A 15210-nucleotide genomic window follows, 5' to 3' on the forward strand; every position below is an offset into this window, starting at 1 on the left:
TGCCTAAAACAAATCTTGAAAATTTACTGGCATCCTAAAGGATACCAGTAATACAGTTTTAACCCCCCAGAAGAGGGTTATCTATGCAAAATTTATCATGTCTGTACTATAAAAAACAAAATAAGATAAGTGGAGACTATCCTTATACCATTATATTTGGAATGGTCATATTAACCACATGCACCGTATACTTGATTTACAATTCAGTTTTATTATTATCATTATTATTATTATTATTATTATTATAGTCTCCTTTGTCTGAAATCTTTTGTCAAACTAAATAGAACAGGAGATGCGTGGGATGGAAAGTTGCTGAAGAGGTCACAGGATTTATGGCAAAACATTTCACACAAAGGACACTAAAATAAGAATAATAATAACAATAAAACTGAAATGAAAACCTAGTTATATAGTACATGTGTTTAATTGGTAAACAAATACAGTCATCCCCAAATATAACAATATCTATTTCAACACACAGTTTCACATCAAAACAAATACATAAATGTATCATTATATCACTAGGTCACAAACAAAATATTTTGGTTAAAAATGTACTGTGACTTCGCTTTCTGTTTTATCAGGATTCATAGAATGTCCTTGACATAAAGAAATACTGTAATTAAAATAAGGATACATATTATTGATCCCATTCTGTTTGTATCCCAGTTTTTAGAACAGGTACATATCCTTGTATGTCATAAGAGATAACTAAAAGGGGTGGTTTCAGGAAGGGCATTCTGCCTCAAAAAGCCCTGTCCAACCCATATCAGCATGGATAAGTGGATATACAAATAATGATAAATGATTCTATTGAAGCAAGATATTTCTTATAAGGAAATCTTTCCTTAAGGGTCTCCTTGTCAACTTAGATATATTTGATTCAATCTGAGAACAACAAAAGCTGGAAAGAACCTGACTTGCAATGTTTGATTTTATTTTACCCCAAATAAGATGACACCAAAATCAAGCCTTCTATTTGGTTAAAATAATTTCTTTTTCTCCAAATAAGATTATGTTTGAAAGCACATGGCCTAGTGGTTAGTGTGTTGGCACCCATGATTGCAGGGTTATGGTTTCAGTTCCTGGACTGGATGGTGTGTTGTATTCTTGAGCAAAACACTTCAAGTTGCTTCAGTTCACTCAGCTGCAATTGAGTAACCCTGCACCTGACTGACATCCCATTCAGGGGGAATATTGTGATCTCAGTCACTTATGCACCAAGGGAACCATATAACTGACCTTAGGAGTCCTGTGACTCAAGACAGTAATGGCTAGGTGTTGATGGTGATGATGATGATGGTGATGGTGATGAAGGTGGTGATGATGATGAGAATGATGAAAGTTAAAATATCACTGAAAATACTGTGAGGGGAGGAGTTTCCTTTCATTGATTATCATAGAAATTGTAGCTGAAACAGTTCCTGTCAAGTCACATCAGTTAAGAAGACATTGGTAACTCTTGACGATGTTATAAGCACTTGTAGTATCTACAATATATGCACAAGTATTGAAACTTAATCGCATTGCGAATATCAAGTGGAACATGGGGAATATAAATAAATTAAGGGGGAGGTTAGACTAGAATTGTCATGTGATTTTTTTTTTTCCTGTAGACAAAATGACTGTTTTGACTCTTGACCTCATGTGAATGAAACTTATAAGCATGAATGAATGAGTATAGGGTTATATAATCGTGTTCTCTTTAAACAAGATATTTTGTAATGGTTCCTTCATGTGAATATGTCTTCTATAAATGATGTTTTATGGACACAAATCAGACTATATAATTAAGGGCTCATAAGACAGAGGGTCAAAAACCACCCCAAGATGGAAAAAAATCAGAAAGCCAACTGCAGGACACAAACTATGTCTCAACTGTACCTCCAGACAGTCATGATACCATTTTACTAATGTAGTGTTCCAACTTTCAATCATCCAAATTACTTTAATATTTCAAGTGAGAAAGCAAGTTTGCTTGCTTCCTTACATTTAGAATGTAAATATAGAAGCATTGAGAAATATGTAAATATGTCTTTTATAAGTGATATTATCTTGAATGCCAATTCAGCCATAAATAATAACTCACATTTCAGAGGGTTAAACCCCGTTAGATAGAAAAAGAAAATGCATTCTAAATGTAAACAAAGTTCCTTTACTTATTTATTTATTTATTTATTTATTCATTCATCTTCTAGCAGTTTCCACTTTAATCATTTATTTGGCATTGATCAGTCAGTATATTGGAACTGAAATGAAATAAATACACTTCAGAAGTTTGGTTTGAAGTGAATTAACTATTACTTTGATACAATATTTTTATTGTTGATGCTGGTGGTGGTGTTGTTTTTTAGTTAACTCAGCGCAAGAAGACCTTATGATATGGAAATATCTAATTAACAATAATACTCCATTTTTTCCTATTTAACTAGCAAAATTCAGACAAAGAATGTGAAGACTTAAAAACGTGCTTCTTATTTTAATGAAGAAAGTGAGATGTTCTTGATTGAAGTTGTGCTGGCTTGGTTTTTACTTGTGATCTAACCCTTTAGCATTTAAGCTGGCCATATACAGCCCAAATATTCTACCTGTCTTATGTTCAAACCAGCCAGGTCCAGCCTCTTACTCCGACCCTAGAATTTCATTCAGAAAATAGTCACATCATCAAAGTCTCAAAGCTACAAGATAATGCATGATTAATTAAAAACAATGTGAATAAATAAGTATTAAATTGAACAGAGTAATGTGAATGTTAATAGGTTAAGTAATTATCCTTTTGTAATATTTATAGCTTTTAGTCCTGTTTGAATTTGGAATTTAAAATTGCTTTTTCCAGAAAGTCCTACACTGCATCACATTTCAGAAGATAAAGACCCAAAAGAAGAACATAAAACTTATGGTAAGTAATATCTTTTATAAGAATGGTTGTAAAATAGTAAAAAAAAAAAAGACTAAATAGAAAAATAATCTAAAACAGAAAAGCAATTCATGATTATTACTCCATCAATGTTTTTCATATGTGTTTTGTCTTAGATATCCACTTACTCGTAACTTTATATATCATGATTTGTGTGTCTATAGGTACAAAATATACAACAAAGAGAGATTAAAAACAAAGCATATACAGTGTAGTTATTGAGGTTGATGTTCGAGAAATAGAAATGTCTTTGATGTTTCGAGTTTAAGCTCTTCTTCGGAAAGATAGAGAGAAAAGGATAGGAAAATGAGAAAATGAGAACAGGATAAAATACATATATCCACTCACACACACATACACATGTAAACATACATACATAGAAACCTTCATACTGGCCAGTTCCACATAGCTATAAATAAATGCCATAGGTTTGGAACAAATCTCATATCAGACTGCGGCAGTATTGTAAATTGATGAGTTTTCTATTAGCTGACAATACAGAGTTCAACTCAGGCAGAGTAGTATTTAGAAAACAATGGTGCCATGATGGTCCTCGCCAAGCTGACACATCCTATATATACAGTATGAAGATTAAGTATTCAGCAGTGCAATGGCTTTTTGGTTACTCATCATTAATTATTACTGGTCTGGATTTTTGGCTTTCATTGTGGTATTTAGATATATTATAGATTAAAAATCGGTTGTACAAGTTGTAATTTTGTCATTGTTGTTTGCTTGACTTAAGGAAATAGCTGATTAGAGCGATATAAGAAATGCTTTTGTGAAGCTACATTATCTTAAATATCTAAAAACGCCTGAGATGAGCTCTTTGCTAATAGGATTGTAATTTTGATTGGTTATTAACTTCATCTTCACTAACAGCATTTAAAAAATTTTGTATCTACACTCTGTCATCCTTTGTTATGACCTCTACAGTCTCTTCACTGTTTCTCTCATCACATTCATGTTCATATTCTCCCTTCATTTGGTGATCCCCCACACACACACTAGTCTTAATTATGTTTGACTGGAAAAGAATGGTGGCTATGTAGAGAGGACTACATAGTCTTTTCAGAGATAAGGCAATCTCTCTAGTGTTGGTATCCCAATAAAATGTACCCAGTTCACTTTGTATAATGGGTGGTGTTTGAACAGAAAGTATGGTTGAATTCTTGAATTGCATTGAGGACATGACAGCGTCTCCATTGATGGTGCCATGATAAAATACACCTACTACACTCTCTAAATGTATTTGGTGTTAGAAAGAGCATCCAGCCATAGAAACCATGTCAAAAATGAAACCTACAAACTATTGTCTTCTGATTCAACTAAGAGGGCAGTAATTCTGAATAAGAACTTAATATGACTTTGATAACCTATCCGACTCATATCAGCATAGAAAGTAGATCTAAAGTGGTGATGCTGTTAACAACTACATTATTATTGGTGTGACCCTCAATTGTCTTCAAGACTGTTGTGTGCATACTACTCACAAAGCCATCAATGTATTAGTAGTTTTGTGGACAAGAATATAGTTACTACTCAGTTTGGAAATAAAGGTTCTTAGAATTCTAGCTAGTACTTTGAATACAACATGATATTAAATAAGACTCTGATCTAGTATAGGGGTAAATATTGAAAAACCTGTTTCTTCTCTGATGATAAGGGTAAGTTGAAAAAAATTATAATTTAGTATTATTTTAGTTTCAGTAGTGTATATAATGTGTGAATTCTAGCTCCATTTACAACTAGGATACCTAAGCAAATGATGAGATTGTGTGCAGTTGCACAGTCTGCTAGAAATAGCAGCCAAATTTCCCTCAAATTGGATTATACAATCCTAAATACAAAGCAACATATTGGATAATGCTGTTTTTAGATAAGCAATAATTGAGAGAACAGAGTAGCTATATAGGAGCACGTTTTAATCATAGGCCTGCTCGGCTAGAACTGACCTGAGGCTATCATCATCATCATCGTTGTTTAACGTCCGCTTTCCATGCTAGCATGGGTTGGACTGCTAAGCAACAACAATTTCTCTGTCATTAATGGGCACTTTTTATTTTCATTCATATAATTAATTTTTGTATTTTTTGTTTTTGCATTTTTAATTAGCTTGAAACATTTTCAAGTATCTTTTCAAAGTTGTCAAAAAATAAATAAGAATCAGCATGTGTATTGAAGAAGTTTATATTGTAGAGGATTGAACTCTTCAGATTCTTGGTAGAATAGTATTGACAAAAACAAGGGCTGCTAGCTAGTCTTATAAAAATTTATGAAGAAACTTGTAGGACCTTTAAAAAAAAAATAATGAAGAAAAAAAATTCAAGAGGTTATACACCCTTCTCTCTAAATTATCAGAAATTCAAATAATTTAATCTTCGATAAATGAAGATGCTGACTTGACGAAGACTGCAGCAACAATTTGAGGAGAATTTAACATTATTATAAGTGACAACATTAGTTGATGCAATTAATGGAGACTTTTCAAGATAGCTCGATTAATTTTCATAAATATTATGAAAATTCTTTAATTCTAATTGTAAGAATATAGAGTGAATAATGAAATGCAGTTTTTTTCTTTTAATTCTGAAAAAAAAGAAAAAAGAAAATGTGCCAAAAAATTATTGAAGCAACACCAACATTTAGAATAGATTATTTTTAGATTTTCATCATTTTTCTTTTTTTATTTGTTAAATTATCATAATCTTTATTAGAAGAAAAAAATAGATGATTATTAATTTTCTAAAAAAAATGTTATATAATCCATGGTTTTTAAAATGATGTTCTTTGGGTATTCAAATTTAGAATTAAAAAGAAAAATTTTATTGTACAAAATTAAGTGACCAAAATTAAAATTTAAATGAATGTAACATGTAAAAACAAGAAATGAGATGAGTGCAGAATATTAGCCATAAAGTCTGTGAAAACTTCTTGAATAGCTGGATGTATAAAGGAATAGTTATGAGTTACATCTGGCCAATTTAATAGTGTGGAGCCAGTTTGTCAATTTAAGGAGTAATGTTTCATGTCTCATCTTTAAATACTGCATTCTGTCTCTGGCTATGCTTAATGACTTGAATAATAACAATGTACAGTTCAATAAATACCAAATAGTAAGAGAGCTCTGTGTAAATTTTCGGAATTTATAGTGTTAAACTCTTTCATGGGTTTAGAGAAAGTACAAGAGAAGCCACTATGACCTCTACATGGTTGCTTGATCTGCTAGAAATAACAGTTAAAGCTCCCTCATCACACTTTGCTGCCTTGAGAAAGGAAAGGACACATTGGATAATGTAATCCAAGACATACCCCCAAAATGATAGGATGGTCATGGCTGGAATGACTCTGATCACAGGTCACTTGGTGTTGATTTGGGTCTAAATCAGTGTTTTGCAAAGTGGGTTCTGTAAAATATTTTGAGGTTCTGCAAAATAAGTTATCTTCTAATAAACTTTGATAAAAATTATATTTTATGAAAATAGCATGGTATTTATATTCCAAATAAGGTATTGTATGTAACTCTCAGATAATTTTTGATTCATTTAAAGTCTTTTTTAGAATTAGGATTGCAGAGTTTGTTTGTAAAATATTAGGCAGGAGTTCTACAATTTTTGGTAAATCATATAAGGGTTCTGTATCAAAATACTTTTGAGGTCCACGAGTCTAAACGATAAAAACAACTGTTCTTGAATCAATCATGAAGTTAAAAGTTCCAGTGGTTTCCCAACAATACATACTGTAATAGTATATTATTATAGGTAATCTTTTATGTACTGTCTCTGAGAGGAAAAACAGTTTAGGGGGATCTTATTTGGAAAAGTGAATTCACGGAATGGTTACTGTAAATGCATTATTTAACAGGTATGGCTTGTGATAAAGAAGATTTGCTTCACAGCTATGTGGTTTTGGGGTAGTCATGCTGTACAGCACCTTGGGCCAACAAAAGCCTTGTAAGTGGATCTGATAGATGGAAACTAAAAAAAAAAAAAAAACCATTGGATGTGTGTGTGTGTGTTCTTGACATTACACACTAACTGTAAATGAGTGTTACCATCATACAAGTAGTTTCATTCATCTGCAATCATTCATGAATTCACATCCAGGCATTGTACTGTTCATTTTCGAAAGACCAGAGAAAATATTACTTTGCTTGGAAACAAGTTAGTGTTGGCAACATGAAGAACAAAATTTGCCTCATTGAATTTTTATCTATCTCGTACAAGCATGGAATAATGCTTGTGTAAAAAATCGTGTTTTTATTCATGAAATTTATGAATGCCAACCTGTTTGCTAACCTATTAGAGTGAAGAAATGTCTGAATGGGCAAAGCATTGAGTTCAAATCCACTGTGGAATGTTTCTCTCTGTCTTGGGCAAGACTCTCAACTCTGTATTGCCTCAGTTCACTTAACCACACAGAATAGAGTGCATCTATGCAAGAGAATCTTTGACTTGTTTTACACCACAGAATCCATAGGTGAGGACCAGATTTCTGGGTATCTGTGATTCACAATAAAGATTAATTAATCTAGTTTCCTGATTACCTTTTGTCTCCTCATACACCTAAACAGGTTTCCACAAATATAAGATTGTTCTTTTTTCTTATAGAACTCACAAAACACAAATTAAAATGTCCATGATTAGCCTTCATTTGTTCAATATCTTAGCTATCTAGTGCGCGCTCTCTCTCTAATTAAATTGATGTGGCAGCTACTTGAGAAATGGCCAGTGTTTCCAACTAGAGTAGTCGTTACTTCCACCATTCTTTGGACAATTTTTTTTTGTCATTTTTCACAATTTTTTTTTTTAAATGTCTTTTTGATGATGATGTGTTTGTGTTTGTCTTCTTTTGTGGGTTTTTTATGTGGTTGTTTTGTGTGAGTTTGTGTTTGATAATTTACAGTTAATTGTGTTTTTAATAGATGGTAGTTCACACTCGATTTCAATAATAACCTCATGATTTATTTAGAATTAGACAATATTGTTGTTGTTGTTGTTTTATACTTTGTCTGGCTCCATGATCAATATCACCTTTAATCTCTTTAAAGATTTAGTCTCATCGGTTTGTTTGTATTTTTCCTTCCCTCACCCCCTCCCCAACCATTCTTTATCAAATGATGTATATATAATGACTATAAATATTACAAGATGAAAGGCAAAGTCAACCTTGGCAGGGTTTGAACTCAGTACTTAAAGAATCATGACTAAATATTATTGGTTCAGCTGTCTACTGTTTCTGCCACTCCACCACATTAATTATGTATGTCAGAAGATATATGTGTGTGTGTGTGTGTGTGTGTGTGTGTGTGTGTGTGTGTGTGTGTGAGTGTGAGAGAGAGAGAGAGAGAGAGAGAGAGAGAGAGAGAGAGAGAGAGAGATTAGGTATGTGTGTGTATATATGTGTGTGACAGTGGTGTTCTATTCAGCCAGAATGTTGACCCACCCTCCTAGCCAGCAGAGTAGCATCATTCAAAAGCTACAACAATGCGCTTCCTCACATTGTGGCCATCAGTATATAACGACATCTGATAATCTGATTGATACTGTAATATATGTGTAAATTCCTCCCTGTAACAATTTTGAGGGGAGAGAGTTAGATATAAACTTAGAATCTATGGAGATGGAACAAATACTGTAAGGTATATTCTGTAGTTCTCTAAAATGATTCTGCCAACCTGCTGCCCACACACATGCATTTGGCACAGACGTTGCAGCTGTGTGGTTTAGAAATTTGATTCACACTCACATTATTTTAGGTTTGATCCCACTGCGTGGTGCCTTAGCCATTTAGCTTCTTCTATAGCCTCGAGTTGCTCGTACATATCTGCTAACTTAATACTTCTGTGTTTGAAGATTTGTGGAATAAAGTACCTCACTTATAAAGAAGGGTTAGCATCAAGAAGCCCTTCCGGCTGTATAATACAACATAAAGAATTCTTGTCCAGCTCATGCCAGCATTAAAAAAAAATGAGGTTGATGTGAGCAGTAGTAAGAGTAGTAGCAGTGCTTTCTATTATAGACACAAGGCCTGAAATTTTGGCATGAGGGAGTTTGTCAATTACATTGAGCCCAGTGCTCATTTGGTTCTTATTTTATTGACCCCGAAAGGATGAAAGTCAATATCAGCCTTAGCAGAATGTGAACTCAGAATGTAAAGAGCTGGAAGAACTGCTGCTGCTGATCATCATCGTCATATGTCCATTCTCCATGCTGGTATAGGTTGGATGTTTGACAAGAGCTGGCAGATTCCATTTGTCTGTTTTAACATGGTTTCTATGGCTGGATGCTCTTCCTTCTGCTAACCACTTTAGAAAGTGTACTGGGTGCTTTTTACATGGCACCAGCATTAATGATTAATAATAACTTCTAACTTGTCTAGGCCATGTTTAAAGGTGAGATATAATCAGGGAATTCTACTTTAGTGCAAAACTCGGACTTTTATTTTATCAATTCTAGACTGATGAAAATCAAAGTTAAATCTGGCGGGATTTGAACTTGTAGGGGTTATAGTTCTGAATCAGTGGCATTTTCAGAATGAATCTAAGGTCTGCAATGAATGGATGGAAATAACAAATCAGATTTTAATATTAATCTTTTGTTTTATTGATCCTGAAAGGATGAAAGACAAAGTTGACTTTAGCAGGATTTGAACCTAGAACATTAAGACTCAGAAGAAATACTGCAAGGCATTTTATTTGACACCCTAATGTTATGAGACACAGCCAGAAAGAGAGTACATGACATGCAAGCTGTATGTATGTTACTCCAATTAGAAAATTTGTTTATTTATAATTACATGCTCAAGCTTGAGTACCAGGAGTTGCCCTCGCTCTAAGTACAGCAAAATGTGTTCTAATGACACTGCATTTTTTATATTTTTTATGAATTAAACGACATACAATTAATCATATACATGACATGGCACTTTAAGAAATATAAAAGTCTATCGATTCCTAAATTTTAGAGATAACAATGTGATTGTATGTTGTGCTTTTCAACCAGATTTTCAACCACTTCCTACATTTTTTTTCTTCAAGTCACAAAATATATTTATTTATAACTGTGTATAAAATATATTCATTTAAACTGTGTATATAAAATTCTGGTTGTGTAACCAACACCAATATTCAGACCCCTCCCTCCTCTTCCATTCTTTTTTGGTCTTCCCACCACCATCGGTGAAAGGGTCATGCAGATTTTCATTTTTGTATTGAGAAATGTTTCGCTATTTGATACAATAATACAACATCAAAATCAGAATTCTAATATAAAAGTTCTTTCCTCAACCATTTTTCCTTCTTTCTTTCTTACTTTCTTTCTTTTTTTTTTGTTTTGTTTGACAATTCTTCTTTTCTCCTTTGTATCTATCCAAGTTTTTTTTTGTTATTTAGCTCTTGTTTGATATCGTTTTGTTCCTCTTTACTCTGCTATGTTATCTCATTGTTTGGAATCTGTACATTCTCAGCAGCATGTGAAGAACCATTGTAGACACAAGTATATATTTTTTTTTACGATAATAATAATGGTAATGATGATGATGATAATGTAAATCAGTTCATCATCATCATCATCATCATCATGCTAATCTTACACTAGTGACTTCTGACTTATTGACGTCAGTAAATTTCATGTAACTTCATGCATTATCAGACAGTATTCACCCAATTAGCAGACTTTTCTCAAAGTTGGCAGCGAAATCTTTTCCTGTACTGATCCTCAGGGCAGAATGGTGTGTAAAGGTTAAGGTGCTAGATTACTAACTACATGGTCACCAGTTCAAACCTTGCAATTATGCCTAGCTCTTCTCCTGAGATTCACTCCCCTATACTATCCTCAAGCAGAGCACATAACTTTATAACTCTGCTTTCTTCAACTTTGCCTTGCTCACGTGTTGCCTGTCTTTGTAATTTAGCAGTGATGAAATGGTATCTAGCTTTAAAAAAAAATTTTAAAAATTTCACCAATGTTTAAATTTCCAAATTCATGTTTGAAAAGGAAAAACTTCCGGCTAAATGCTAATGTGGTAAAAAAAAAAAGTAAAAGAATTTCTTCATCAGTTCTTAATAATCTTTTATTGGTTTCATACTGCACCTTCACTAAAAAATTTCATATCTAATAACTATAACAGTTTATTTATTTGATGAAGAAATCTGAGTGTAAGTATGGGATTGTATCACAAATGTTAGAAGAGAAATAACCAACTCATTCTCCCAGATAATAGTAAAATTGAAGAATTGGGAAGATAATTGCAGTTTTTGTGCCAATTATTCAATCCTAAATTGTTGTTTGGGTGGGAAGTTGTACATTAGTCAGAGAAGGAGAAGCAGAGCCTGTTGTTTTCAGGCCCTCCTAGATAATTGTGTTTGATATAGCTGATGTCCAACCTGAACATGTACAGGATAACACTATGAAAAATATGCCACAGAAGCACAACACCTCAATGAGTAGTAGTCGTAGTAGTAGTCGTAGTAGGTCTAGAGACCCATTAGATTATAAAGGCATCAGTGAAGCATGGGCATAGAGAAAACTAAAAATCTGACGTGAATGTTCTGTAACAAAGTAAGCTAAAAGCTACCAAGGAAGGGCCAGGAAGTGGTTTTAAAGCAAGCAGCATGTTAGGCTGGGTTTTTATATATTTATAGCTCCTAAAGAAACAAAAGTATCAGTTTACAAGGTATTAGATAAGAAGCTGAGTGGTCAGAAGTTTTATATATATATATATATATATATATATATATATATATATATATATATATTTAATTATATGTATTTCTTCTATCTTAATGAATAATAATTCTTCGGATAGAATAAATGGGTTAATAGAAACCAATGTAGCAAAGAACACAAAATAACTTTGGTGTTGTTCCTTTTTTTAAGGCAGGAACTCCTTGAAATTTTGGGTATTTGAGTATATTTAAAAATTTAAGGAATAGAGAAAACGCATGTTATAATTGCATACTTTATTCCTACATATGTTTCAAAGGATTACAACCTATGTGATCCATAGGGATCTGTGATATTAAAATTGTAACCTTCTCATCATCTTAAACGTAAGACATTATGACCGAGTATGTAAACAATAGATGGATAAGGTTATGACGTGATTCATTTGAAAAAAAACCGTTAGAGAATTGGATGCTGCCGGATAGTAGGTTGGACAACACATACATATAAATGTGTGAAAACATACATGCATACATAAATACATATACACATACATACATACATACACATATATACACATGTATGCTTTCCCTGATGAGAAGGTTACAATTTTAATATCACAGATCCCTATGGATCACATAGGTTGTAATCCTTTGAAACAGATGTAGGAATAAAGTATGCAATTATAACATGCGTTTTCTCCATCCCTTAAATTTATATATATATATATATATATATATATATATATATATGACGGGCTTCTTTCAGTTTCTGTCTACTAAGTCTACCCACAAGGTTTTGGTCACCCGAGGCTATAGTAGAAGACACTTGCCAGGCCCTGTTACCTTTTGTGTCTGTAGCCAAAGCAGTACTTAATTCTAAAGTGCTTGGTCTAGTCCACATTGTTGTAATAGATATTGCAAAGTCAGTATAGCATTGTAAATCAGGCAAGTGCTCAGTTAACTCTCAGCATTATATTTATTTTCTCTTGTGGATATAATAGTGAAGAAGTGGGGTTTACTGGTTCCTCTATGATCTAATGTGCTTTGGGACTTACTACTGAAAGTAATCATAGGGGTGATTTTTTTTGTTTTGGCAAATTTTTCATAAAACTTTTCATAAAAGGCACAGGTGTGGCTGAATGGTTAAAAAGCTTTGCTTTCAAACCACATAGTTTCAGGTTCAGACCCACTGTGCAGCATCTTAGGTAGGTGTCTTCTGCTATATCCCTGGGCCAACTTATACCTTTTAAATGAATTTGCTAGCTAGAAACTGTGTAGAAGCTTGTCGTGTACATGTATATATGTGTGTTTGTTTGTTCTCCACCATCATTACCACCTGACAATTGGTGTTGGTTTGTTTACAATGCCTGTAACTTAGTAGTCCAGCAAAAGAGGTCTTTAGAATAAGTACCAGATTTAAAAACAATAAAACTAAATACTGGTGTCGATTTGTTTGACTAAACCCTTCAAATCTACCATCCAATGACTGAAACACGTAAAAGGTAAACCCACTGTTGGCACCCCTGTTTTTCTTTAGTTACCCATGGAGTGATTTGTTTCCAGCAACAACTAAACCATACTACCTCATGTTACTTATTTACAGATAAGCATCTGAGAGTGAAATTTGCCCCAAGACAATGTTGTAGCATTACTAAAAGACAAACCTTCAACCTAGACAGATAAACCAACCACAGCTTATTTAATCATTCATTCTCCTTATATTACATAAACAAGCTACTGACTGTTGTCTTATATCTAACTCTTTATGATACTATATATAGATGCATACATACATACATGCATATATTTTTTTTGTTTTTTGTATTTTATTTCTTTAAAATTATATAAGGCATGTTTTTTTTTATGTTTTAACTGCATGATCGAACAAATTTTCTTTTCATTTTCTCATCTCCAGTTTTCTCTGAAGAACTCCAAGCTAAATACATTTTCTTTTTGTCATGATCATGCTTCAAGTTAGACTTTTTATCAAATATTTTTATATTCCAATCTGATGAAATAACAACCACATCACTTACAACAACAACAACAACAACAACAACATCATCATCAAACAGCCACAGTTAAAATAACATAATCATTCAAATTCCAGCAGACTTTTGTGTATGTCTACATTTGACAAGAATTAATTCAGTAGAGAATAAAGAAAAAAATGCTCATAAAACTGTGTGTCAGTATGCCCTAAGGGAGAAGAAAAAAAACGTAACATTTCAAATAATGTTCTGTCTAAAACATTAATTTCCTTCTCCTCTTGGCTCACCAATAGAACATACTTTATAATTTATTTTATTTAATTAATTTCTCTATTTGTTTTTAGTTTTTATTTTGCAGGTATAATTCTTTTTATATTTAAAAATAATAAATATTATTGTTTTGTGTTGCAAATAAAGAATACTGAGATTAGCACAAGTGCAGTGTAAAAGGTTGGGTTGAGAAATTATGTGGAGATGAGAGGCAATATCAACCATGGCAGGTTATTGAACTCGGACATTAAGAAGGATAAAAGAGAATGCTGCAAGGCACACTTACACTGGTTCTCTTACATTAGAGACACTCCACTGCCCAAATAATAATAATAATAATAATAATAATAATAATAATAATAAGAGCACTCAAAGAGCGCAAACCTCTGCCAAGGCAACACCAACGTCCTCTCATCGATTAGCTAGAAATGATTTTTAAAATGAGAATATCTGAAATAAACTTGACTGTTCTCACAAATGAGAATACTAAAAATGAACCCGACCACTCTCAAAAACGGAGTAAAAAAAACTGGAAAAATAATCCAGAATCCTTGTCCAGTACTGGATTGATCCCAAAGTCTAATCAGTTCATGCCAGTCATGAATGAGGCCAAGCATACCTGAAAGTTTCATCTGAATCCATCCAGTGGTTCTTGAGATATTTTGTCCATGGACAAACAAACACAATTGAAAAACATTATTATTACCTTCACCTTAGCGAAGGCAGAGGTAATGATAATGATAACAATAATAATAAACCATGCAGTGACTCTCATGGCTTCTGATCTTAACTGATAGGAAGTGTTATCATGTACGTTGTTTTGTCTTGGTATAAAAGATGGGCTACAGCAAATATTCTGCCTATTACCATAGATTTGCTTGTCAGTTTCTTGACCCTTAGTGGCTGACGATATGTGCATCTTTGATCATGTGCAGAAATAGTTGGGGAGCATCATAGCCATGTGTTGAGAGGAATTCTTTGGGGTTTGGATAATTCATCTCTAGAAACATGGGTGTGTTGTTCATCATCCTTAAACAACCCTTATTCAGGGACCTCTTGAGCAGAATGGACTACTCAACCTGATGAAAATTCTAACTGGGTCCCACCTGCAAGGTCATGCACTGTTTATCTTGATGTAAGGTCACCATGTCACAGACAGGTAGTCATAATGGGTATACTGGGCTTCGTATATTTGTACCCCAGTGTCACTTTGATGGCATGCACTGCTCTCTCACTCGATGATGATGATGATGATGATGATGATACTTTCTATTATAGGCACCATGCCTGAAATTATTTAGTGGGGTGGGGACTTGTCCATTACATTGACTTCCCCCTCCGCCCAGCTCAACAGATACTTATTT

General features: G+C 33.3%; 1 protein-coding gene across 9 annotated transcripts in view; it reads left to right on the forward strand.

Annotated features, from left to right (window-relative positions):
- The window catches only part of LOC106880133 (nuclear receptor subfamily 1 group D member 2), a 207272-nt gene that overhangs the window by 110126 nt on the left and 81936 nt on the right, over positions 1–15210 (forward strand). For all 9 annotated transcript variants that reach the window (XM_089347742.1, XM_052965614.2, XM_014929960.3 and 6 more), the window contains one exon: positions 2837–2899. In XM_089347742.1, the coding sequence (XP_089203868.1) occupies positions 2837–2899 (63 nt within the window). The remainder of the gene's footprint in view (positions 1–2836; positions 2900–15210) is intronic.

Source organism: Octopus bimaculoides, chromosome 2 (assembly GCF_046866305.1).
Source record: "Octopus bimaculoides isolate indiv1 chromosome 2, ASM4686630v1, whole genome shotgun sequence".
In the NCBI taxonomy this organism is placed as follows: Eukaryota; Metazoa; Mollusca; class Cephalopoda; order Octopoda; family Octopodidae; genus Octopus; species Octopus bimaculoides.